Source organism: Colletotrichum fioriniae (genome assembly GCF_027942845.1).
Source record: "Colletotrichum fioriniae strain IMI 355084 chromosome Unknown scaffold_12, whole genome shotgun sequence".
NCBI classification, from domain to species: Eukaryota; Fungi; Ascomycota; class Sordariomycetes; order Glomerellales; family Glomerellaceae; genus Colletotrichum; species Colletotrichum fioriniae.
In genome coordinates, this window is record NW_027076848.1 from 143,972 (window position 1) to 169,736 (window position 25,765).

The window sequence follows — 25,765 nt, forward strand, 5'->3', positions numbered from 1 at the left end:
TTCATTGGCAAAGATTAGGGACGAAGATCCGCAAGTTCGGGGGAACTTGAGCCCATTTTCTAGGATCGAAAAGCGCCATACCAAGCTTGGCAGACGATGCTGCAGCATGCTTGCATGATTTACTTAGTTTTGTATACTGCCCGATTTTCATACCCCACTCTGTATGTACCAGACAATGAATATTTACTTTGACATGACTTGCTCTGCTACCAACCTCTCCTCACTTGAGCTATGGATGCCGCCTCATGGAATAGGAATCACCAGCCCTATAGACCTCCTTGATGAAGCGGTCCACATCACTGATGATCCGGATCGCCTGGTTTACGCTCGGAGAAGTAGGCTCGCCCATGGTACTCTGCCAGCCTTGCAGTAGCTGCTTCAAATGGTCGCCAGCTCCCAGAACTTCCGGCCCAATCATGTCTTTCAATGCCGGGATACGACACGCAGCGAGTAGAACAAGCATTGCACCAGCCATACTGTAGCCCCTACATTAGCCATCATCTCTCAGAGTAGAACGGTCACGAGTCATAACTTACGAGAGAGAGCAGATCCACGTGTCGACCATGACTGTCTGTCCAAAGCCCCTCAAGTTGAGGATATGGAGCAGGCAGGCATCCAGACACGCCTTGCAATTCTTCAGCGCATCTTGGTTGACCAGCAGCTCGGAGCTGGCCCCATTCCCGCCAGCCATGCCACTCAGCATCCACATCAGGTACGGCCTGTAAATCACACTCCGGCAGGTGAGATACCTCTGCCGCAGGAAGCCCCCGTGCTCCGTCGCGGTACTTTGGCTGTTTCCTACTTCATTGAATCCAACGCTGAATGCAAACGCCGGAGGAAGCACTTCTCGCCAGTCGTCGAGCTGGTGGTTCAGCTCCGCGACGACATAGGGGAAACGGGCGTGGTCGAGGGCCGCGCCGGTTCCGCGTGCGTAGAGGAGCTGATGGACGCGATTGAGAAGGCGGCGCATGGAAATGCAGGCGAGGAAGTAGAGGGAGGATTGCTCCTCGACTTGGGAGTCTTTATGTGTGCTGTATTCTCCTGGAAGAGGTGTTGTTGACTCGATGCGAGCGACGCCCGACTGCGGGAGCCCAGAGAGCTCTGCAAGATAGTCACTTGAAATTTGTTAGCTGCAGGCCCGGCAACGTTTTCAGTTACGGCTGGTACCTCTCGAGAATGTAGCACGACCAAAAGATCCTTCGGATTCGTTCTTGGTCTTCCGCGGACTCGGACTCTGGCGGATACGACAGAAGCAAGAGGCATTTTGCGGATGCTGCGTTGATGTATTCCCATGCTTGCAAAGGCCGACGGAGAAATGCAAAGTACATCCTGAAGTTTAGGTTAGTGACTTTTTGTAGTGAAACATAAGGCTCTATACTCACGCTGTGAAGAACAGGCAGTGGGTTGCAGTGCTTCCAACATTGGTATGCACCACATGCAGCTTCTTCAAGACACTGTCAAAGTACATGTCACCCATGGCCCTCTTGGAAGCCCTCCGTTTACGATCCTCCTCACTCAACGAAGACGTGCTCGCCAGGCCCGTAGTCACTAAGCCGACACACCCCAGCGCCATTGTTAGCAGCGCAAGACAGACAAGAATGCTGTCTCCCTCGGGAATGCCATCGGCGATCAGGTTGCGAACTTGCTCAAGCTGGCCGCGAGACATGGTCGGATACCAAAAGTTGATGGTGTGCTCAAACGACTCGATGATCTCGTCAATGTCCTCTGCGGTTACATAGGGATACACGGGTGTCGCGCGCGTCTTCACCGCGGGCCGTGACTGTTCGAGGTGGAAGATGGGGACATATCCATCCCTCATATTCGGAAAGGCGTCAAAATGAGGCCATTGTAGCACAGATTCTGTGGTGCTCGTGTGCATGGAGTCGAGCACGGCATTCTCAAAGTTGTTCTGATACTGCGGCTCCGAGATGGGGGTCCGTTGTGGGTGATGGATCTCGTTCAGAGGCGACCCGGAAAAGGACCCCCGCGAGGCGGATCGGAGGGCCGGAGACACCACGGACGGACGGTGATCGGCATACGGCGCCGTCCCCTTGAACACACCATCGTGAGATGGGTTCGGTGAAAAGTGGAATGTGGAGGAGGCGGGACTGACGATGGTGGCCTTCATCTCATGAAGAAACTTCTCCACCCGGAGTACACCCTCCAGGATGAGGTCGCTCTTCCCGCGCCTAATGACGTGATGGTCAGAATTTTAGACTCACAGCAAGAAAGCAAGTTTTCCTCTTTCTCTCCCCAGGCTCCCCCGAGCGTCCGGAAGTCGGTGTTTTGCGCCGGGGATCACGGCTCCGGGGGGCGTGAGGAAATGAGTGTGGTTCTTTTGAGGGCCGGACTCTTTAACTTACGAATTAGCTTCGGACCCATAGGTGCATTCCTGATGCGACGCAGAGCAGGATGCGCATGGCGTGTTGCCATTGCATCTGTGCAGTGAGGTCTCGTTAATCTTGATGCTTGTCCCGAGAGACTGGTTCGGCCTGGACCTGGGTTGCTTGGCCGAGTTGTCTTGGACCACGTACCTGATCTTCCTTGCGCGGCATGTGTCGCACTGAAGTATGCGATGCGTTGTCAGTGATGAGCTTTTCGGATTCTCGGCTGGATAGCCGCACAGAACATGCGGGGAGAGAAGAGTTTAAGCTCAGAGAAATGGTGCTCTGAAATGAGGGAAGATCTTCGCAATGGTGCAACGAAAGCAGTTAAGCGCGCAGTGTTTTTGGTAGTAGCAGTGTTCGTCAAGAACTCTTTTGACGGTTCAATGTGACAGTGGAATTTTAGACACGAGTTGTCACATTGTTCTGCCCCGATACGATACTTACAAAAGAGGTAAACTGTTTTGCTTCAAGGATTCTAAAAAAAAAAATGCAATTTACATACCGCATGGCTTGTCCTCAACCTCTTCCTCGACGGCTCATTGATCGTGTCATTATCCAGTGGCTCCATCGCAACTGCTGGGTGGCATGGCGTAGCAACACAGCGTCCGCAACAGCAAAAAGCCTGGTTCCGCAGTGAAGGGGATCCTCGATCCGAAGCGGACCGAGTCGGAGCAGAGTTTGGGGGGGCAGTGGACTGGAGAAAAAAAAAAGAATGGACGGCACAAGGGGGTCAAAGGAAGAATCCCGGCAGCAGGACATGCATATATGCACCCACGTGTAGTGCGGGGGAAGGACGAAGATGTGGAGAAGGGGGTGAGTTCATTAGGAAGAATTTGGAGAAACGTAAACGGGGGGGCTTGGCTAGGAAGGGGAAAAGCTTGTGGGATCATGGGATGGTGGGATGCCGGGTGCAAATTGGACTCAGTCTAGGATCTCTATGGCTTCCCGTGGTTTCGCTCCGTGCAGCCCCGGCACGTCTATGAGGGGAACCCACAAGGTCCCAAGCGGGGGATATCACCATCGCTTGGAACAAGGACGGGCATATGTCCCATCATGGCATTCCTCTCTTATGAGTTGGAGGGAGGCACATGTGATGATGTGACAGGTGACTCTTGTCTCCTTCTAAATTGTGCCGCTTTGCCAGTTTCTGTAGGGATGCAATAGGTGATTAAGCTTTCTCTCCATTCCTTCAGACGCGACCGCGGTACGAACACTAAGTAAGACTGTTGGTTGGGTTCGCCTGATGTGTCTATGTTCATAGAACATGGGGCCGTTAGCCCATTTTCCTAGTACGAACCGTGCCGCCCCAATCATAGCGAAGGACGCCTTTTTCGTACCATCAACAGACACTGATGGCTTGACTGTCTCTATGGATACTGATTTCGATGTTGCCCTTTACACATTATGGAATACTTGCACTGCAGATCATCAGAACGTTTATCAGAACCCATCTTGATTTAAGTCTTTAGACAGCGAGATAGACGGCAAATGCAGGAGAATCCTAGCGCTAGGCCCGGCGTCCGGACCGGTATCGCCCCACAAATGCCGCCCAAGCCCGGCCCGGTACAGATATCTACCTTACTAGACATACGCCGCCTTCTCATCCTGTCCGACCTGCATAGTCTTCAAGACAGTCTCGGCCGACCGAGGCTCCAAGCTCTTCTTGACAGGGTTCGGGGCGCTGAAGACCTCCTCCAACTCCTCAAGCGTGCGATCCTTGGTTTCGGGCCAGTAGAAGTACTAGTACTTCATTAGCGGAGTTCAGGCAACAGTCGGCTTAAGAATAATGCAACACTTACAATGATGACTGCTTCAAAGAGGTCCCAGAAGATGAAGACAATATAGAAGTAATACTTGATGTTGAGGAAAGCCGGTCCACTAGCGTACTGGATAACGGTGCTTCCGACGGCACTGGCAAAGTTACCGACGGCAGTACCCTTGGCGCGGGTCGATGTGCTGAGAGTCTCAGCAATGTACATGCTCTGAAGAGGAGTCCAGCCGAAGCTGAAGACAATTCCAAAGATGTAGATGAAGGCGATGGTGGTATTGGCCGCAGCGACGTTGCTAGCATCATCCGTTGCCAATTTCGAGGTTCCAGTGATGATTGCGAAGCAGAACGAGCAGAAGATGATGGAGTAAATCAGCAGGGGTCGGCGACCGACAACATCCGTCATACGAGCTCCGACGAGAGATGCGAAAAAGCACAGAATGGGGTTGATCGCATTCAATGCCAAAACACGTTTCTCGTCTGTGATGCCGGCGTTCTTCAATACAACGGTCTAGCATCGTGATGTTAGCCATGTAGAAGTTATGGAAGGGGAGGGAGCTTGAAATTACCAAGTAGTAAGAACTCAAGCTGTTACCACTGATCTGGCCAAAGAACGCCATGCCCAACACGCAGATGAGGCGGCGACGGGCGGAGTGGGTGCTCCAGAGTTCACTATAATCATACCAGGACTTATCCGATGCGTCTGTGCTGATTTGAGAGACCATCTCCTTCAGTTGAAGCTGAACAATGGGGTGGTCGATGGAGCCCTCGCCATGGTACTTGGCAAGGACTCTTGCGGCTTCTTCGTGCTTGTCGTTCGCCATGAGCCACCGCGGAGATTCGGGGATGAAGAAGACTCCAACGCAAACGATGCCAGAGGTAACCCTGTAGATAAATATATCAGTGCCTGGAAATGAATCACGCGAAGAAGATGATTCGCCGAAGAGACTCACATCTGAAGCCAAATGGGCAGGCGCCAAGCACTGGTGCCCTCGCCGCCATCGATGTAGGCGCATCCATAGATAACCCAGGAAGCTATGATTGAGCCTGTGTGTAGTGATTAGACCTGGAGTAAGAGGATGTGCAAGCGAATAGGGTAGACATACCAATGTACCAAGTGCAGTTGTAGACGCCAGTGATGGTTCCTCGCCATGCTGGGTGTGCCATCTCAGAGACCTTAACACACGGCATGTTAGTTGACATGTCCCACTAAAGAGAATGCAATTCATCAAACTTACGTAGGTCGGAGCAGAGACGCAGCAGAAACTGACACCAAATCCGAGAACGAATCGTCCGGCAAGGAACTGGCCAGAACTGCGAATCATTAGCACCAGTATGCGACCATCGAATTGAAGAGGTCTTTGTACGTTTTGGTCGTGGCCTGGACACAAGTGCCGATGATGACAATGGCAGCCCCGATAAACATGCCCCATCGGCGACCGAGAAAGTCGTTTGCAGGTCCGGTGAAGAAAACGGCGGCGACACTTCCAATGTTGTACATGGCGAAGATGATTCCGGTGCTCTCGTCAACAGTTTCCCTGCCAGATTGGCGTCAGTTTTGTCATCAAATGCTAAGTGAGTTTGGCTCCTTGATTTACTCACTTGTGGAAGTAGTTCAAGTAGGACTTTAATCCGTTCAAACCTCCCATCTTCAAAGGTGCTTCGTTAGATGGTGATGATGATGATGCTCAGATTTAGGGTTTACTTACGAGGGAACCATCGTAACCGTTGAGAGCTCCATTAAGGTAAGCTGGCGAAATTGTTGTTAGTAGACCAATACTAATAAGAAACACCAAGTCACAAACCAATGAAGAGGACGGCGTAGAGTCGAAACATGTGCGGCGTCCAGGGAGAATAAGCGCCAGACTGCGTCTGATGGGCAATGTGGACGGCAGTGTCGATCTCGGCGGCGGCATCATCACGGCGCTCCTCAGCATGGCCCTCGACCGTGGGATCGGTCTTCTCGTCGGACATGGTGGAGGATGGACTGCAGACAAGCAATACAGCTCGGGAGGGGTGGACCAAGAATTCAGGAACAGTGGAACGGTGGAGAGATGGAGGTCTTGGAAGCCTTGGAAAGGTATCATCGATGGAGACGAAAGAATGGAGGGCGATAACACGGCCGTCTTAAATGTTCTGGCTGCAGACTCTCAGGCTTCTCTGCAGCCCGTCAGAAGACAAAATCTTCTCCCCGCATTCGGGCCATCATACCACCCAAACGAAGGTCCCAGGAGGCAGAAAATACGAAAGAACCTGGGGTGACACGACGGACCATCAGCCATGAGCCAACACCACGGGCGCGCTTGCAATTTTCAGTCAACGTTAGCTGGGGTCTAGACAATGTCAATCCGGGGTAACAGACACACAACAACTTTCCGTCCATCCAAGAGATGGGGCCCATGGGGAGAGCAGATGAAAGGGTGGAAATGGCTGGCAGGGTTGTCAGACGTTGCATCAACTTAGACCGGCTTGTATCCGGATGGAGGTGCGGGGCCGGCCCCGACTTCCCCGGACCCAATCAGAACCACACGGGGCTGGGGGAGACTATCCCTCTTGCGTCCTCGTGGTGCGGAGTTGCTAGGAGTTGCTGGGATTCTAGGAAGACAAGATTCTCTCTCACACACTCTCTGAGAAGTTGAAGAAGCGTCAGGATTAGGATGGCCTCGGGGTCGTACTACACCGACACCACCTGACTCGGAGCTACCCCGAAACTGCTCCAGTCTTTCTGCCCCACGCTCCCTCGTCATATGGCGGGACAAACTTGAGTGAGCTTCACGAGAGGGAACGAGTGCTTGCAGTCTGCAGATTATTTCTGGCGTTTCCCTCGGCCTTGCGTCCGACGTGTTACTTCGCGTGGAGAAAGTGAGGACGAATAAATAACGACTGGACCTTGGTAGCTAGCAAACTGATTGTACCCTCTTGTTTCTCTCTCTTCACATTCCCTCTCTCCTCTCTCCTCCCACCCCAAATCCGTGTCTCAGCCCATCGTTACCCCTCTTCCAAACCGCCACGATGGTCTCTCAAAGTTTGTCTCTCCAGGCCAAGGAGGGGGTTCACGACTACGAGAACCCCTCCGTCTTCAGGCGCAACACCCTTCCTCCGCGCGCATACTTCATCCCAGAGACGTCCATCCTCCTCAATGGCGTTTGGGATTTCCACATGGCCGGCACTCCCGAGGAGGCACCTTTGCCAGAAGACAAGGAGGATGAATGGGGCACCATCAACGTCCCTGGCCATTGGCAGCTTCAGGGACACGGCTTCCCGTGGTATACCAACACACAGTTCCCTATCCCAGTGAACCCGCCATACGTGCCCAGCGAGAACCCTACGGGCACCTATAGACGAACATTCCACGTCCCTTCCACGTGGGATGAGAAGTCGCAATTGCGCCTCAGATTCGATGGCGTTGATTCCGGATACCACATCTGGGTCAATGGCACGCTCATTGGCTTCGCTCAGGGCTCGCGGAACGCGTCCGAGTTTGACGTCACAAGCATCCTCAAGAGGGATGGACCCAATGAGCTGTTTGTGAGAGTGTACCAGTGGTCTGACGCAACTTACATCGAAGACCAGGATCAATGGTGGCTTTCAGGTAAGTGGATACTTCTTCGTCGCCAGCTAGCTTGGGTATCCATCTAACGAGCCAATATTTAGGTATCTTCCGCGATGTCACTCTCCTCGCCGTGCCCGAGCAAACAAGAATCGAGGACTGGTTCCTCCGCACTGATCTCGACGAGAAGTACGAAGACGCGACTCTCCTGGCGACGGTCGACGTCAAGACCGCCGAGAAGGGCACCGTCAAGCTCACTCTCAGCGAGCTGGGCAAGAATGGCGGTGCTGTCATTGCGACCAAAGAGGCAGAGGTCACTGCCGATAACACCAAGGTCGACATCAGCATTCCTGTCACCAACCCCAAGAAGTGGACTGCCGAGACCCCTTACCTCTACCGGGTTGACATCACCCTGGGCTCCCATGCCATCTACCAAAACATTGGTTTCCGCAAGGTCGAGCTCAAGAACGGTCTGATTTCCGTCAACGGTACTCCCATTCGCATCAGAGGTGTCAACAGACACGAACACCACAACAAATTCGGCCGGGCTGTCCCCATCGAGTACGCCAAGCGCGACCTCCTCATCATGAAGAACCATAACATCAACTCTCTGCGTTGCTCACACTACCCGCCTGATCCCCGAGTCTTCCAGCTTGCGGACGAGCTCGGCTTGTGGGTCATGGACGAGGCCGATCTCGAGTGCCACGGCTTCTACGATGCTGTTGCACGCCCCCAGGACGTCGACGAGGCGTCAGACTACGAGGCGCGCAAGGCTATTACCTTCCCCCTTGCCGGAAAGTACACCAGCGAGAACCCCGAATGGCGCGAGGCATACCTCGACCGCATGGTTCAGCTGGTTCAGCGCGACAAGAACCACACCAGTATCATCATGTGGTCGCTTGGTAACGAAGCCTTCTACGGCGAGAACCACAAAGCCATGTACGAGTACGCCAAGAACTTCGATTCTGGTCGCCCGGTCCACTACGAAGGCGATGTCAAGGCCGAGACTGCGGATATGTACTCTTACATGTACCCTCCCATCGACCGCCTGACCAAGCTGGTTGAGACTGAGGGTGTCAAGGAGGACGGCAGCTTCGACAAGCCCGTTGTTCTCTGCGAGTACGGTCACGCCATGGGCAATGGCCCTGGTGGTCTCGATGACTACATTGAGGTCTTTGAGAAGCTCCCTCGCCTTCAGGGTGGCTACATTTGGGAGTGGGCGAACCACGGTATCTGGAAGGAGGATGCTGATGGTAAGGGCTACTATGCCTATGGAGGAGACTTTGGCGAGCGTCCCCACGACGGCACCTTCGTCATGGATGGTCTCCTTCACAGCACCCACGATCCCACTCCAGGCTTGATCGAGCTGAAGAAGGCCTATCAGCCCCTTCAGCTGTCAGTTGAGGGCAACCAGCTTGTCATCAAGAACAAGTACGACTTTGTCGGCGTTGACCACCTCTCCTCTACCTACAAGGTTGAGGAACTCGGCGAAAAGTAAGTCATTCTGGAGGAAGCCCTAATGATCTTTAGGAACAAGATGACTGACGATTTGTAACACAGCTCCGCCCTCATCGCTGCCGGAAACCTCGAAATCCCCAAGATCGCCGCCGGCGAGACCGTCAAGGTTGACCTGCCCTCGAGCCTCGCAAACATCAAGTCCGACAAGGAGGTCTACATCACCGTGACCTTCAGTCTCAAGGACTCCACCAACTGGGCCGAGCCCTCGCACGAGATCGCTTGGATCCAGCACAAGCTTTCAGGTGTTGCGGCGGCCCCCAAGCTGCTCAACAGCACCCTCACCTCCAAGCTGCAGGTTCAAAAGTCTCGCGCCAAGGCCACCGTCTCAGGCTCCGACTTTGCCATCACCTTTGATACCGCTCGCGGGTATATCACATCTTGGACTGCTGCCGGAGTGCCTCTTCTCGAAAAGGACGAAGCCACTGGCGCGGCCATTATCCCCAACTTTTGGCGCGCCCCTACAGATAATGACAACCCAAATGATGCCCCTTACTGGGTTCGTTTTGGTGTCGATGCTTTTGACAGCTTCCTTCGGTCATTCAAGATCAACGAGTCGGCCGACAAGGTTGAGGTCATCACAACTACCTACCTCTCCCCTCGCGTCCTCGACTGGGGTTGGGAGACCACTACTACTTACACCATCGACTCTACCGGTCGCCTCACCGTCGCCGTTGACCTAAAGCCCCGCGGCATCAAGCCCACCCACATTCCCCGCGTGGGTTTGAACCTGCGTCTGCCCAAGTCGCTCAACAACGTCAAGTACCTCGCCCTGGGTCCCGGCGAGTCCTACCCGGATAAGAAGTCCAGCCAGCACCTCGGCGTCTTCAGTGCCACCGTGCCGGAGTTGCACCAGCACTACGAGGTGCCCCAAGAAGGCGGCAACCATCTGGAAACCCGCTACGTCAGACTCACCGAGGACCATGGCCGCGGCCTGCGCGCAACGCCGGCCGACGCCGCTGTCTGGTCCGAGGAGGAGTGGCGCCAGTTCAGCTTCCAGGTCAGTCGCTACACTTCCGAGACGGTGCACAAGGCCGCGCACCCGTGCGATCTCGTTGAGGAAGATGCGACGCTGCTGCGTCTCGATGCACGCGTTGCTGGTGTTGGTACTGCCGCTTGCGGTCCTAATGTCAGGGAGGACTTGAAGGTGCATGTCGGGGAGTTCAAGTTCGGATTTGTGTTAGAGAGAGTCGGATTTTAATGACTTTGTGATGATTTGGGTTACGATGAATGGTTTACACTGGTGTCTTTGAGACCTGGACACATGTCACGGACAGCTAGAGCTAGAAGTGAAAATGAATGATTATGACTTTCAAACAAGCTCTCGCTTGCAAGCCTCTTGGAATCGCAAAGTCTCGTCAACGTTCAGAATGCAACACGCATCTCTAAGGAGGTCATCCTTAGAGAGGAGAGCGTCCTCTCATTCCGCTCTGATGGACTTTTCGTGCGCGGTGGGCCTGGCGCACACAGAGCCGCGCGCTACAAGGACAGCTTACGGAGCCGTCAAATCACAACTGGCCGGTTGGCCCAATGGCAAGGCGTCTGACTACGACTAAGCGTTTCTACGATTTAGCATGTTATCAGGAGATTCTGGGTTCGACCCCCAGGCTGGTCAATTGTTTTGCTTCCCTCGCCAATGATCTTCTTACTGTTTGTTTTTTGAGTCAACTTAAAGAATAATTACAATTTCTGACTGTTTCTAGCGGCCCTCGGTCGTTTTTTGACCAAGAACCACTATTTTGCAGCTAGGAAACGATCCAGACTTGTGGGCAACGTCAATGAGCGCCTAGCATACGAATATTGCATGTTCTTACCAGGATGATTGTGCAATCGATAGAAGCTGAAGACTAAACCTCTGGGCTTGCTTGCTGTTCGTCTGCTCGGACTCAACCCTTTAGTTCTTTAAACCAACAGCGGGGATGTTGCGACGCTGACCGGCGATCGACATTACTGCAGGTGGCATTCGACTTACATTTCTAGACTTAGCATATCATTTGTAAACTCTTCCCACGAATCCAAGCAGGAAACCTGGCACTATGCACTTGGTAGCCATGCCAAGTAAGCTAGGAGCCTGTCCTACAACGTCGGATGCATCCCCCGCCTCTGCGATACGACACAACTGGGCCGGTCCGCCTGGGCGTACCCTAGAACCGGAGCTTTTTCAAATCCGTTTCCAAGTCTTTGAGGAGATCATTTGCCTTGGAAGGCATGCTTCATCGTGGAAGCAGCCGACAACGGGATGTCTTTCATGTAGCCAAGCACTTCTCTCTAGTTCTTAGACTACCAACCAGCCAGATAATTCTCTTCAAATCTTCAATGTTCATTCCTTTCTACAAAAACCAGCAAAGCTAAAGCCCAAATCAATTCATTCAACTGTTCTTCACGAACCGCCATGAGACTAAAAACTCTAGAGATGGCCTATCTAGGCGCAATAGCGCTGGCGACTGTGTCCGAAGGTTTGTATACCAAATTTCCACCCGATCTTACAGAGGTGGACGTCATAATTGCTGGAGGTAAGTCTGGTCTAGGTGTTTCTTAGTGTTCAAATCCTTATGAGGAACGTAGGAGGCACTGCTGGCAGCATTGTTGCCTCACGACTCGCCGAAGCAGACCCAACGTTGTCGATTCTTATCGTCGAGCAGGGCCAAGATAGCTTCAATGTCACAAATGTCATCTACCCGGCGCTATTCGAACGGAATACTCTGCCCGATTCCGATACGGCTCTGTTTTGGAAGGCCAACAGGTCGCCGCAGCTGGCGGATCGTGAGCCAGTGGTTGAGACAGGCGGCATTCTCGGGGGCGGATCAGCTATAAACTGGATGGTGTACACTCGCGGGCAGTGGGATGATTTTGACTCCTGGAATACGTCGGGTTGGTCTGCAGAAGAACTACTGCCGCTTCTTCGAAAGGTTTTACTTTTCCATCTTTTCATTGCTTAAAATTACTCACAATGGCTGATACATACCCCAGGTCGAAACGTATCACGGCGCAACTACCAATGAATCTACTCACGGGTATGATGGACCGATTCATGTATCAAAAGGAACGCACCAGGCGCCTCGAGCTGAAAGAGGCTGGATTGATGGGGCCATCGAAGCAGGTTGGTCAGAGGTAGAAGATCTCCAAAGTTTGCACTCTAACAATGGCACCGGGCCCTGGTATCGATATGTCTCGCCTACCGACGGTCGTCGCCAAGATGTCGCTCATCGTTACTTGCACCCACTTCTACAAAGTGGCGAGTATCCTAATCTGCATGTGCTCGTAGAGACTCAAGTCCTCCGTATCCTGTTTGAGGGAGAAGAGCACCGCGCCGCTGGGGTGGAAATCCGACCCAACCCAGCATTCGAGAAGGATGCTCGGAATAATAGCACGACGACGGTCAAGGCGAGAAAGCTAGTGGTTGCTTCCGTGGGATCCTTTGGAACTCCCTTGCTTCTTGAAAGATCCGGTGTTGGTGATCCTGCAGTGTTGGAAAAGGCGGGCATACCGATTGTCGAAAGTCTCGATGGGGTAGGCAATGACTTTCAAGGTAAGTCTGATCTCACTTTTTGGGCGATACTTCCTAATGTCTTTAGATCATCACTTTGTCGGGTACGTCTACCGCACAAACCTCGACCAGAATGAAACCATCAACGGAATAGCCCGAAATGACAGAGGGCGAGACGTGGATGCGATGATTGCCGCCGACGACAAGCAACTTGGATGGAACGGCCACGATGCCTCTAGCAAGTTCAGACCGTCTCCTACTGATATTGCAGCTTTGGGACCGGAATTTCAAGCTGCTTGGGACAGGGACTTCAAAGACTCGCCCAACCGTCCTCTAATGATCATGGGACTCTTCAACGCCTACTTCGGCGACCCTGCTGCTCTTCCTGATGGTGCCGAATATGTTACCACCGCACCCTGGGTAACATACCCATACGCGAGGGGACACGTCCATGTCACTGGGCCAAGTATCGACGATCAGTACGACTTTACCACTGGCTGGCTACTTGACGAGAACGACATTGACCTGAAGAGCCATATCTGGGGGTACAAGACACAGCGAGCCATTGCTCGTCGGATGGAAATCTTCAGAGGCGAGCTTGCATTAGGGCACCCTAAGTTCGCCAATACATCGAGCGCCGCTGTTATTCAGGTGACTGAAGGGCCGATCACTGATTCGATTGAGTACTCTGTCGAAGACGACGCTGCAATCGTCCAGTACATCCGTGAAAACATTGGGACCTCGAGGCATCCTCTTGGTACCTGCAAGATGGCGCCCCGAGAGAACCGAGGAGTTGGTATGTAGTTCTGCTAAGCTTGAAGATTGAGCCTTGTACTGACATCAAATGTTACAGTTGACCCCCTATTGAATGTCTATGGTGTATCCGGGTTGAAGATTGCGGATCTCAGCGTGCCAGCTCAGCAAGTTGCTGCTAATACGTATAATGCTGCACTGCTTGTGGGAGAGAAGGCTGCAGAGATCATCATCAGAGACTTGGGGCTTTGATTAATTTTCGTAACGCTGATGCATGCTTAGCAACGAGATATTGAATACAGCGCGTGAGAATAGGCTGACAGGAATTGTAATCGCGCGATCTGATTGAAGACGATAGGTTGCATCATGAAGTCCCAAGGCCGCGAGACGACCATCAACTCTTCGGTTCATGGCCATCTTGCAAGCGCAGAATTATGTGACAGCGTGCGCTTACTCGCATTGAGTGTACAAAACTTCAGGCATCGAATGAAGCGTTGATACGTCTGAGTGAGATACAGGAATCGCTGCCTGCACCCTGCGTAAGCAGTGACGAGTCGAGCTCAGGCATCCACTATTCGCTTCTAGTTTAAAAGGGATGAAATGCCATGGCTTAATCTGGCTCAATACCCTCAATATCTTTAGTCGCATATCCCCTTCCAAGCATCCACCAAATACACTTCATCCACTAGTCTTTTGCAATGATCGTCACCGAGCTTGGAGCCGCAGGCGTCAAGCCCGGCCTCAGCATTATGGATGAGTCCACACTCGAGGGGCAGATATATATGGGCGTCTATCGTAAGATTATCGTTGCACCTGGCGCTCCCCATCGGTTATTTCTGGGAGTCGAACTTGAAGATCCAACCATGTCCTGGGGCTTCTTCGATTGGGACTCGATTGAGCACCACGAGAAGTTTGCCAAAGAGTAAGTCAAAACTATCGCACACAAAGAGCCAGTTCTGATGAATATCAGATACGGTGCGGAACTATGCAAAGATTTGCCTAAAGTTCTGACATACGGAGAATTCTGCAAGCATATCACCGCCACGCCAAGCTTCCCAGATGCACTGAAGTCCCCCGTGACTGATGTCTACATCATCTACTTTCCTTCAGACATTAACCCTGAAGCAAAAGATACGGCGACTGCACGACTTCATAAAATCCTCAAGGAAGGCTTCGGTCAAGTGCCTGAGATTACCGCCACTAGCTATGGCTGGGGAGTCCAAGACAATTTCCCCGTGAAGGGAGGAGATCCCAATCAGACAGGTTCCATCTTGACAGCGTTTGTCGGCTGGTCCAATCTTGAGGCAAACAACACCTTTCATCAGTCAGAGACATACAAGGAGATTGAAAACAAACTTCAAAATATGGAAGGGTTGATCAGATTGAGACCTTTCCGCCTCAAGTGCATTGTGCTTGAGAAGGAGGCACAGTAGATCTAGGAAGCAAATTGGAAGGCAACAAATGATTGAGGAAAGGGGCAGCTGCAAAGGGACTACGCAGTCGCTACAGATCACGCATTGTTTGAATCTCTTTACATACTCTCACATGGCCATTCCCATTCATTCAATATAACAGAAACAGCTGGAAGCAATTGTTGGTGTGATTCATCCCTGAACATGTGCTGCATGAGTAAATACATAAGGCAATCTGAACTCCATACTATCCGATTCGCCACCATTCCGTTTCCTCCCAAACTAGGTACATGAAGCCATCTTAGGCCGTGGGTGTGGCCATTGCAGGAACTACCATATTAGCAAGCGGCGCCGCCGTTCTCTTCATGCCACTCGGCCCGCAAGTGCTGACCTTCAAACCAGCATAGATGGACGAATAAGCTGCTGGAAGAAGGTTGTCTGCGCTTCCTGCCTTAAGGGTTCCGACGTAAGGATTGAAGTTGTAGATACCACAAGGGCAGTGGTCTAGAATCTGCATACCAGCAGTCCCAGAGAGAATGGAAGACCCGCCGCGAGCCATATTGAAGGCGACGGTACCAGGCTTCATATCAACAGAGAACTTGGCAGCACCAGCAGGGGCTTGGAAAGTCTGACTGTTGCCGGCAACATTGACGGTCAAAGATGCGGCCTCCTTGAGTAGCGTCACGATGTAAACCTTGTCCTCCATGGTTTGCCATCCATCCGGCCTTCCCTTGAAGTAGTTGCCAGAAGAGTTGTTGGCATCGCTCATTGTAGTGTCAGTCGCGTCGCAATTGATTCCTCGGAGAGTCGGACGGAACCAGTAGACCACCTTTTCTTCAGTGATGTAGGTCTTTGGATCACTAGCGCCGGCTTTGAACGCCTTGATGAATGGCAGTGCCATGTCGAGCCATCCGTTGTGGGGGAATCCGTAGACCCATTTGGAGTTCCCGTCATCACCGTGCGGGCTGTCAAGACGTCCGACGTAATGACTTTCGCCGTAGTCATTCCAAGTCACAATCTCAAGGAAGCGTGGCTTAAGTGAAAGAATTTGCTGCCACCGATCGTACCAGAGGGTATCGGAGGGAAAGACCCAGTTCTTGGAATACGGGACCTCGGGGCCAAAGTGCGTGAAGAACCACGGTGATACTGGTGCAATGTACGGCTTGCCCTTGAGTGCCGTTGTGTACGCCGCATCACCCTGTTGGACTGAGACGTTGCCTCGACCGTCGGGGGCCTTATTGAGTCCGTTATTGGGCCAGCCGAGCCAGTTGAGAGCACCGTCAATAACGCTAAAGTCAGTGCCAAATTCCGGATGGAAATTGGGTGCCCAGAAGACGGGTACACCGGCAGCACTGCGCATAGCACCAACATCTAGCCCGTCTCCCGCAAACGAAGACGCAAACGCCTTGCCGTCAACCATGAGCTGAGCGGGACGGGAGGCGTACTTGGCGATCATCTGGCCGACGCGAGTTGCCTCACTTGTTTGGTACCAGTTGAAGTCGAAGGAGATGAAGACCTTCATGCCGTTGTTGGCAGCAGATTGGTAAGCTAAGTCGAGCTGGGCTTCGGTGTAAGGGTCGACGCCAATGTTGAGAGCAAAGGCGTCAATGCCAGCGGCCTTGGCGTTCTGCATATCAGCATCGTACTCGCTGGGCGAGCTACGTGCACCAACGATGCCAATCTTTCACCATTGTCAGCCATGAATTACAGATATGGGAGGATTAATTCAAACTCACCATGAAGTGACAAAAGACAAGCTTCTCACCACTATCTTGGCGAAGACTGAGAGTGTCGCCATGAGCGGATGGAACCGTCAGGCAGGTGGCCAAAGTGAGCATGGCCGCAGCCAGAAAGGCGTTGAAAATACGAGTGTAAATCATTCTGGATCGTTGTGATGTCTTCAATCCGGGCCTGCTAGTTACACAGAAGAGAAATGAAGAAACCGAGAAAGTCCTCTTTATAAGTCCGGATTACTTGGCGCCTTCCGAAGCGCTCTGTCTCTCGCTTTGGCTCTTTCTTCGTCTGTTCTCCCGTTTCCCCTGCTCTTTCCCGTCCGCTAACAAGCGTGGCAGGCCGCACTGGCATCCCGCATGATTCCAGGGTCAATGTCATGGAGCTCTGCATATCGACTTTGTGCCCGAGATGCTTCGCAGATCTGTTACCTCACTTCAAAGAGAAGGTCCGAATCGTATGTCTGCCATAAGTCTGATGATGCCACAATGTCCACATCGACAACCCTCTTATTCCGGCTAATTGCTCATGGGATGCCGGCAGTTTGCATAATCAGGCACAGAGCCTTCCTGCGGTCAACTGCAGCAAAAACACCAGTGGCATCAAGAATCTTATGTCACGTTGCAGTCATGCCTTGCTCTGGTACATGTAGCCTCTAATCACATACTTGTCCTCGGAGAAAAGGGTTGAAGTGAGGACAAATCTCCGTTTGTTGGAATTCGAGAGAACAAACAAAAGGGTTTGCTCTTTTCATACATCATTCCGCACAAGCGACAAATCATGGGCAACCACATATGTCACAGGGCCTCGAATCACCGTCCCTAGAATCTTTGAAGTCATGCTTATTTCCTCCTTTGGCCGCTGAATGGGCAGTTGAGAATCCATGTCATTCGGCCCGCGCTGACTGCTGGTCTCCGAATACAACCCTCCCAACAACCCGACTGACGTCCCCTTGGCCAGAGTCATTTATCTGGGGTGCATATGGAAAAGGTGGAAACTTGTGTCCAGACCGTGCCAGATGTCAGTAAGCACCACATGACGGAATGTCTCGTCGGCTTGCCACATGGTTGGTGTCAACACCCGGCGGTGCGGAGTAGTCAAGACAAATCACAAGCACAAAATATGAACGACCCTCCAATCAACATCAGAATCAAGCCCTACTGCGGTAGTTGACCTCCCTGCAGGTGGTAATATCCCGACGCCAAATACTCCCAAGATGGGATGATTGCAACGGAGAAAATCGGGGGTTCCTTAAACCGACGTCAACTCTCCGCGTCGTCGGGTTGGGATCATAGAAGAGAAAACAAATAGTATCATATGGGAGAAATGCAGGATCTCCATGCCCAAACAGTATCACAGCTGGCCAAGATCTAAGACCGCGTACAGCATAAAATTGTGATGAAATACCGTCATCATCTGCAAGACTATGCCCGGTCATCATAGAAAATACCACTGACTTGCAGTAAAACGTAAGCACATAGCATGCAAACACTGAGTCGGTCAGGACTGCCCACTTTTCGACAAATCATCTTGTGGTTTGAATATTTGGTAGAGATGGTGCCCTTGAGATGTGACCCTCTTTTGCTGCAATCTTGTGACACTCATCAGGCCGCTCAAAATATCGCAGAGAACCCGCCACAAGCTCCACGATCTTTTGCCCTATTCCCTGTCTTGAAAATAATCTCATGGCATCTGTTAGAGCATAGTGTATGTTAAGGATAAGGACCTTCTCTTTTGGGAAGCTTTGATGCGCAGTTACCAACATTGTTTCACCCAATCGTGAGGTTGATCTTGGCCTCCTTTACACTCGTGAAGCTCCACGCACACAACTCCCATCTGGAAGAGTAATCGAAAGATTTCGGCCCTTTTTTTCAAGAGTTCATTCCATGGGTTACTTTCCAACCAATATGTGGTTACGGTGAAGCTTCCATGAAAGAAAAAATGTCAGGCGGCAGGCGCGCATCTCCATTGAAGGCAACCCAATAACAAGATCTTCGTTTAATTCAATTATTCCCCCAATGATCAAAATGCCGCTGAGTATTCTCGCAGTGTCCGATGATGTTGAACTTTCGGCCCTTAAAAATCTGGTTACATTTTGTACTTGTGATTGATGCAGTCCGCGCCGTGACCGCCCCGGACTTCCGTCCCATCTGCAGGTGGTAGGACTCAGAGGCTGTACCATCACACTCTATTCGATATGTCACGTTGTCTCAACGTCAAAGATGGTTGACGAAGTTGTTGAGGGTTCTGTTGTGAGCCTGTACAGTCACACGTTTGAGTCTTGTTTCTCTATCAGAGGGCAGAACGACAGACATTGGTTATATATCGTTGATCTGGACGTGCACTCCTGGAAGGGATCGGATTGAGAGAAGTCCAAACCGAAATAGCACACCTCAATCTGTAAAAGCCCTTGGATTTAATTGAGCCATTTAGGATCGTTCGACAGGCTTTCAGAATGGCACCGGTCTCTCAGATATACCTCTCTTTGCTGGCGTGGATGCTTTTGCCGGTATTGGGTCAAACAACGAAGCCAGTTTATGCGCACTTCATGGTAAGAACATCACTAAGTTGACGAGCCAACTAAAAATCACTCTCTAACTCAAATAGCTCGGTATCGTCGAAAACTACACCATATCAGACTGGCACCTCGACATGACCCAAGCCAAAGAAATCGGCATCGACGGCTTCGCCCTAAATTGCGCCCCAGCCCGCATCGACAGCTACACCCCCAAGCAACTCGCAAACGCCTACCAAGCAGCTCAAGACCTCAACTTCACCGTCTTCATCTCCTTTGACTTTGCGTACTGGTCCACGGCTGACACCGCAGAAATCACCTCCATCGTTGGCAACTACAGCGCGCACCCAGCCCAGGCGCGGTACGACGGCGGCGCCATTGTTAGCACCTTTGTCGGCGACAACATGAACTGGACCGCGGTGAAGAATGGCATGCCACCCGGACAAAAGCTTACTGCACTCCCGATGATTCAGGATCCTGCATGGCTTTCCGTTGCGAATACGGGGCTCGACGGCGCGTTTTCGTGGTATGCGTGGCCAACGGATGGGGGGAATAGCATCATTCCTGGTCCGATGACGACCATCTGGGACGATCGGTATCTAGCAAATTTGGGAAGTCGTCCGTACATGGCTCGTAAGTAATCGGGCTCTGATCTCTCTCCTCTGCCTTACATACTTAGGTAGGAACAGTATACTGACACAGCAAAGCGGTCTCGCCCTGGTTCTCCACACACTTCAACACCAAGAATTGGGTCTTCATCACGGAAGAGCAGCCCACCATTCGCTGGGAGCAGATGCTTGTCATGAAACCTGCGCTAGTTGAGATCATTAGCTGGAACGGTGAGTTTTGCTGCGTCTTGTTGTCGATACATGACTGAATCATCTGGACAGACTTTGGTGAAAGTCACTACATCTCGTAAGTCAGCCTGTATCCAGCTCACACAAACATAAAGCTTAAAGGACTGACGTCTTCAAGCGGCTCACAACCAAACCACTCCGACGACGGATCCTCCGCCTGGGCAACCGGCTTCCCCCACGACGCCTGGCGCACCCTAATGAAGCCCTACATAGCAGCCTACAAATCCGGCGCCGACAAGCCCACCGTCGTCAGCGACGAGCTGGTCTACTGGTACCGCCCAACGCCCAAGAACACGGTATGCACAAACGACACCCTCGGCGCCCCCAACGGGATCCAGTATCTCGCCGACGTGGTATTCGTGGCCACGATGCTCACGCAGCCAGCCACTCTCACCGTCACCAGCGGAGGCCAGGCGCCGGTCACGGTTCCCGTCGGTGCCGGGATACAGACCACCAACTTCACCATGGGTATTGGTGCCCAGAAGTTTTCGGTTGCCCGGAACGGGGTTCCGATTCTTGGGGACACGAGCAGCAAGGAGATTAGCGGTGCTTGTCAGAAGTATAACTTCAACGCCTTTGTTGGTTCTTTCAAAGCCTGAGTTGAACGTGGCGTTCTCGATCAGTCTGGAGAGCAATGGTGCTTAGTTGAAGCAATGTTGTATCTTTTCGAGTCAGCGGGGGTAGTAATATTTGATCCATCGTTGTAACTCCATATCTAATCTTGCAACGAATTTGACGGTAACAATCGAAGGGGTATCAAGGGATTCTGAGTGGAACGGCCGCTGGCGTAATCTCATGCGTGATCTGCCCAGCGAGATCGACGGAAGCCTACTCCCAGAACTTTCACTTCCATTGCATGTGTCCCTATCAGACTCCAGAAAAGAAGGTCTATCTAAGCGTTTCCAGTCTCGCTTACTGTGTAACACCCCCGCCACCGTGCTCCTTCCACTCGGACATGTTCGCCGACCACGCTGTCGAACTTCTCGATGCCACGAGGCGAGCCTTACTGTCCATACACTTGGAAGTGAGCTTTTGCAATCGTGTCTATTCGTCCCACCACGGCGGCTCGAGCTCCTGAGGATGTACGCATAAGATTCACGTACTGAAATATACCGCCTAGGGTAAATGAAGCTCGTGCAATCAACCGCATCCGATGATCCACCGTCACCGGATGGGAATAGAGTCCCGGATTCTGAAGAGCCTTTTATTGTTCCGAGGTTGGGACAGGATAATTAGACAATTTAAGATCCTTCCGTAGACGGGAGGCACGACAACGGACCAAGGGCAATGCTCAAAAGGACTTTTGGACGGGTTGTTGAGAGAACGCCGCGTGTCTGGCCCTATCAGAAGCTCAGAAAAGAGAATAAAAAGGCACGGTGCTGCGGAATAGCCCTTCAATCGCCTGGTCCGCCCGGTACATCAATGCGCTTCCCCCGGATTCCGTGCACCCATCTAGGGCTTGACTACTGATCTCCGCCTCGTAGAACCCCCAAGGACATCGGTCTCAAAATGCTTCCCGTCACCGTATTCGCAATCCTCGGATGTTAATCCCATCATGGGGTACTGCGTTGCTGAGTTTGGAGTTGCACACACCCCTGGACTCTGCCGCGCGCTGGAATCATCAGATGATGTTTGACCAGCAAAGAGGGACACGTTTGACGGCACGCAGCGTCCCGACAGGCTTCGGAACCATGTCTCGTCGCAATCATGAGCGACTCCGAAGGCTATCACAGTCATGAACAGACCCAGCGAAGCCTTGGAGGGGACCTGACTTGGTCTAATCACGGATATCATCGAGAACTCAGTAAGAGGTGTTGACAAATGTTCATTTTCTTGACACATAGATAGGCTTGCTTTGTGCAAATATGCGCAAGCTCTGTACATAGCGAATCCAAGCTTGAAACTGAGTGCAAGTACGAAGACGCCCCAGGACTCTGTAGACCGTCCCATTAATACCGTGAACCAGAAAATGACACATTGAGAACTGGGCAACAAAGATGAACTGCCAAATGGACAAGAATCATAGCATAATGAACAAAATGAGAAGAAAAGGTTGTCCGTGTTGGATGTTTTTGTAGTTGTAAGAAAAAGTCGTAGTAGTAGGATGTGATATGGTATACTGGTAGAGAAGTAGTAGTAGGTAGTGATGAGGGTGTCCTCTGTTTGGTATCATTGTTGTTAGTCTTGCGTCTGCCACGGCAGCGCATTTTCGTCCACGATTTGCTCTTGTTTTTCTCTTTTTCCGTGTGCCATTTCTGCGCCGTTCAATTCATCCACTCGGTGGTTTTGGGAAGAGATGATAAAAAAGGAAAAAGTGACCCGCCCGCCTTGTCATCTGTGGTTCTTGGACCAATGTCGTAGGAAATCGTTGCTCACTCAAACAAGGGCAATTTTAACATCACCCTCTTGAGGTTGAGTTTGCGGCAGGACAGCCTCGCGTTGATCCCGCTTCTTCTTCCCAAGCCTCTCACACCACTCCTCGGCACTGACAATGGTGCCATCAAGGACTCCACTGACTTGCGACATCATGTCGAGACCCTCTTTAGCAAGAACAAGTACACGATGGGCACCCTCGCGCATCGCCTCCTGGTCACCAACTTTCTCAGCCTGTTGGTGTTCAACCATGCTAGCATAACGGAATCGCTGTGGCAGAGTAGTCAGGTGACGGCGAACCAACAGACGGGCGTTCTCGGGTAGGGCACCGCCAGCGTATTTGGAAACAGTCACGATGACATTCTGTAGTGTCTTAAGAACGTCACCTTTGAGCGAAGCAATCTTGGCCGCCAGGATTGTACGCTCCTGTTCAGACATTGGCTCGGGTTGGCTGTCAGCCATGACGTAGTCGCCATCGCTGGTGACTGCAGTCTGCTCTTCCTGTTGGGGTTGGCCCGGCTTCTCGAATTGTTCAAGAGTGGTCTTGAGATTGTTGATGACCCCACCAATATGCTCGTTCGCCCAACGCAGCCATCGAAGACAGTACTTCAGGCTCCTGAGACTCTCGTCGCTCATAGCAACACTCAGACCCGAGGTTGACATTATGAGACGAGATTGCCAAGCTGCGTTTGATGATGTGGGTCGCTCGGCCTTTTCGTTTTCACTGTAGGCCGGGGATCGGTAGTCGTCATACGCTGGCAGAGTATCAATGGTGCTAGCTCGTGAAAGTCGGCGGTCGTGCTTGAACACATATGGATCACGGGGAGAATCGACGTCAGGCATGATGTTACTCTGCGCATCGATCATGAGCCTAGCCAAGTCTTCTCCCGTATCGACCTTGCGCCGCTTATGAGACCCTCCGTCGGCAGCTTCAATGTCATTGGACTGATGCCGTCGACCGGCGCCGAGGAACCAGCGTACGCCACCCTCAACACCTGTCTTCCGTCCAACCGTGCCGACAGTGTTGGCAATGGGCGTCAAGTAACCCTCTACATATTCGGCGCTGGATTTGAATCTCGGGGAAAAGTTTTTGGAGTTATTGTAAGCCGACGTGGCACCTTCAATAGTGGTCGCGAGTAATGGATGGGATGTTGTCAAAAGTGAGAATAAGGGTTCTTCAGACTTGAGTTGTGGATTTGAAGTGATTGACACGGCCGGCGAGGCTCTCGGTAGGGGTGTGTGACGGGCGGGAGGGGAGTTGATGAAGTCTAGACATGTTAGCTTTCATCTTGAAGCACAAAAAGGGCTTCGCAAATGACGAACCGGCTCGCAGATCCCCAAGTGCTTCGGCTGCCATGCGCACATCGGGGTCGTCAAGGCTGACACTGGCAGCGCGTCCTTCGTAAAACCGGTCTGGGGACGCTGCGCTCATGGCGCTATTGCTAACTACGTCGAGGTCCATTCGCGCAGGCGAGTCGGCGGACTGGGCATGACTAGGTGTATAGTACGTCGTGAGGGGGTTGAGGCTCGGCCAGTGGGTGAGGGGTACTGTTGTCGTCGAGGACCGCTTCAGGGAGGATGTGGTTGATTGGGGTTGTGATTGCGGCTGGTGATGCTGATGTTGGTGCTGCTGCGCTTCAATAGGTTGAGATTGAGCGACGATGGGAGTGAACCGCGGGGGCGGGGGACCTGTCACGGATGAGAGAGATGGCAGGTTGTGACCGACGTTATCATTGTGTTTGGCGGCGGGAAGAATGGGTGCAAGCTCGGTAGTCGGGCGTCGGGAAACCTCAGCAGGTTAGGATCGTGGGATTGGGTATGCGCATAGCTCGGGGGAGCATATGAAGGCAGCTGGGACGGGAGGTGTGTCGGATCAAAGCGAGTGTGAGAGAGTACGTGCTTGTTGGGTTGAGAGGCGGTGGAAATAGAAGCGGAAGCAGGCGTAGAGGTAGACGCAGAAGCAGAAGAAGGTGGGCGGATGTGGTGCGTGTGGGCGAGAAACGAGGAGGATGGTGGCAGCTGGCGGTCTTCAGGCGCAGGCCCGTGCAGCATGTGATTTTGGCTCTGGCTCATGCTCTGGCTCAGATCCATTTCGCAAAGTATATTCGGACGGCGGCTCGAGACTTCGCGGGGAGGGGGTCGGCGGAGAAGCAGCAAGAGAGGGATGAGCGAGACCGGCGCGGCTGTCTCAGCGGTCAACTATGGACTGGCATGAGTGGAGATATGACTCTCGTGTCCCGAGGCCGTTGTGATTCTGAGATTTTTTTTTTTTTTTTTTTGCAGATTTCCCAGCCGACGTTAGGGAATGTTGTAGTCTGCCTCGGTGCAGCAATGTGCAGACGCGCGGGTCAGAACGAACGTGAGGGAGAGCAGACGAAGGGGTGAAAGTGGCTGCGGGCGGCGCGAGAGAGGTTCATGTAGTACGGTTTGGGTCAAAGGTGGCGAAGGACAGGCAGGACGACGGAGCGGATTTCGAAGCCAACGAACGAACAAGGGAGCGAGGCGGCAGGAGATGTGGTTTCGGGGGACGACCGAGTGGAGGGCGGATCTGGAGAAGCGAGGGAGGGATGGTGGTGTTAATCGTAGGCGTAGCGTGTGGTGGTGGGATGAGTCCGGTCCGTGTATCTTGCAAAGTAGCGCGGAGCGTAGCGCTGGGGGGGAGGGTTGGTGTGCGTGTACCCTCTGGAGGGCACCTCTATTATTACTATACGGTAAGTAGTATGTTACCTCGATCGAGAGGAAAGGATTGCGTGTGTTTGAAAAATGCTTGTGTAGGTATGTGAGTGTAAGAGTTGAAGTGTGTGCGGCAAGCGGGAGACCAGGAACCGTAGTAGATGTCGAGGAGAAGAGATACTGAAAGGTGGAGGTATGCCGGGGGTGGTGGTGTTCTGTCGATTTGGGTGACGGGTGATTGATGGATTGATGGATTGACGGATTGATGAATTACTTGATTTGATTGACGGGGGGTGGGAGAGAAGAGGTGGATGTGGTTGTGGTGGGAGGATGATGCCGCACCAGAGCGCACCCAGGGTGAGGATGGACGGACGGGACGGGCGACGATGGGGGACGGGGGAGGTCGAAAGACTCGGGACAGGAAGGGGCGACGCTCACAATGCGAGGAACGAGGTAGTCACGTACCTCGTGCCTCCCCCAAAGCGAAAGAGAGGCAGGAGGCAGGCGGCGACAACACCGCAGCTGGCAGGCACGCGGGCCACACCCATTGCGGCGGGAAGGAGAAGGGGTCACTGGCGCATGTGGTGGGCTGGGATACTTGAAGGTACCTGTCTTTCACAAGTCACCTTTGTCTCGGTTCAGGCTGCAAATTGCACCCTTCTGGAGACCATATATACTTGGCTTGCAGTACCCGAGATTGTACCTTAACTTCTCTCCCGTCACGGTTCCAGATGGTGGATGGAT

General features: G+C 52.5%; 8 protein-coding genes and 1 non-coding gene across 9 annotated transcripts; 5 read left to right on the forward strand and 4 right to left on the reverse strand.

Annotated features, from left to right (window-relative positions):
• Positions 1-229: 229 nt before the first annotated feature.
• On the reverse strand, positions 230-2,955 carry N0V96_009241 (uncharacterized protein; the record flags this gene model as incomplete). The annotated part of the gene is made up of 7 exons (XM_065758586.1): positions 230-476; positions 537-1,115; positions 1,168-1,329; positions 1,383-2,189; positions 2,364-2,438; positions 2,535-2,563; positions 2,890-2,955. 7 exons carry the CDS (start codon positions 2,953-2,955, stop codon positions 230-232), a joined length of 1,965 nt encoding a protein of 654 aa, XP_065612651.1.
• A 1,013-nt stretch (positions 2,956-3,968) lies between these two features.
• N0V96_009242 (uncharacterized protein) lies at positions 3,969-6,129 on the reverse strand (the record flags this gene model as incomplete). The annotated part of the gene is made up of 10 exons (XM_053195871.1): positions 3,969-4,127; positions 4,187-4,666; positions 4,725-5,040; positions 5,109-5,202; positions 5,262-5,331; positions 5,394-5,469; positions 5,523-5,693; positions 5,758-5,804; positions 5,865-5,905; positions 5,961-6,129. 10 exons carry the CDS (start codon positions 6,127-6,129, stop codon positions 3,969-3,971), a joined length of 1,623 nt encoding a protein of 540 aa, XP_053046604.1.
• Positions 6,130-7,167: 1,038 nt separating this feature from the next.
• On the forward strand, positions 7,168-10,421 carry LAC4 (Beta-galactosidase (Lactase); the record flags this gene model as incomplete). Its single annotated transcript, XM_053195872.1, has 3 exons — positions 7,168-7,747; positions 7,810-9,199; positions 9,266-10,421. The coding sequence occupies 3 exons, from the start codon at positions 7,168-7,170 to the stop codon at positions 10,419-10,421; spliced, it is 3,126 nt and encodes a 1,041-aa protein (XP_053046605.1).
• Positions 10,422-10,736: 315 nt separating this feature from the next.
• N0V96_009244 lies at positions 10,737-10,835 on the forward strand. The gene has a single exon. It is a non-coding gene; the product is annotated as a tRNA-Arg (tRNA).
• Positions 10,836-12,170: 1,335 nt separating this feature from the next.
• N0V96_009245 (uncharacterized protein) lies at positions 12,171-13,712 on the forward strand (the record flags this gene model as incomplete). The annotated part of the gene is made up of 4 exons (XM_053195873.2): positions 12,171-12,331; positions 12,454-12,749; positions 12,796-13,503; positions 13,561-13,712. The coding sequence occupies 4 exons, from the start codon at positions 12,171-12,173 to the stop codon at positions 13,710-13,712; spliced, it is 1,317 nt and encodes a 438-aa protein (XP_053046606.1).
• A 611-nt stretch (positions 13,713-14,323) lies between these two features.
• On the forward strand, positions 14,324-14,893 carry N0V96_009246 (uncharacterized protein; the record flags this gene model as incomplete). The annotated part of the gene is made up of 2 exons (XM_053195874.1): positions 14,324-14,382; positions 14,431-14,893. 2 exons carry the CDS (start codon positions 14,324-14,326, stop codon positions 14,891-14,893), a joined length of 522 nt encoding a protein of 173 aa, XP_053046607.1.
• A 280-nt stretch (positions 14,894-15,173) lies between these two features.
• On the reverse strand, positions 15,174-16,752 carry N0V96_009247 (uncharacterized protein; the record flags this gene model as incomplete). Its single annotated transcript, XM_053195875.1, has 2 exons — positions 15,174-16,553; positions 16,609-16,752. 2 exons carry the CDS (start codon positions 16,750-16,752, stop codon positions 15,174-15,176), a joined length of 1,524 nt encoding a protein of 507 aa, XP_053046608.1.
• Positions 16,753-19,058: 2,306 nt separating this feature from the next.
• Positions 19,059-20,574, forward strand: N0V96_009248 (uncharacterized protein; the record flags this gene model as incomplete). Its single annotated transcript, XM_065758587.1, has 5 exons — positions 19,059-19,067; positions 19,211-19,751; positions 19,826-19,957; positions 20,009-20,033; positions 20,094-20,574. 5 exons carry the CDS (start codon positions 19,059-19,061, stop codon positions 20,572-20,574), a joined length of 1,188 nt encoding a protein of 395 aa, XP_065612652.1.
• Positions 20,575-22,351: 1,777 nt separating this feature from the next.
• OPI1 (transcriptional regulator opi1) lies at positions 22,352-23,810 on the reverse strand (the record flags this gene model as incomplete). The annotated part of the gene is made up of 2 exons (XM_065758588.1): positions 22,352-23,616; positions 23,672-23,810. The coding sequence occupies 2 exons, from the start codon at positions 23,808-23,810 to the stop codon at positions 22,352-22,354; spliced, it is 1,404 nt and encodes a 467-aa protein (XP_065612653.1).
• Positions 23,811-25,765: the final 1,955 nt, after the last annotated feature.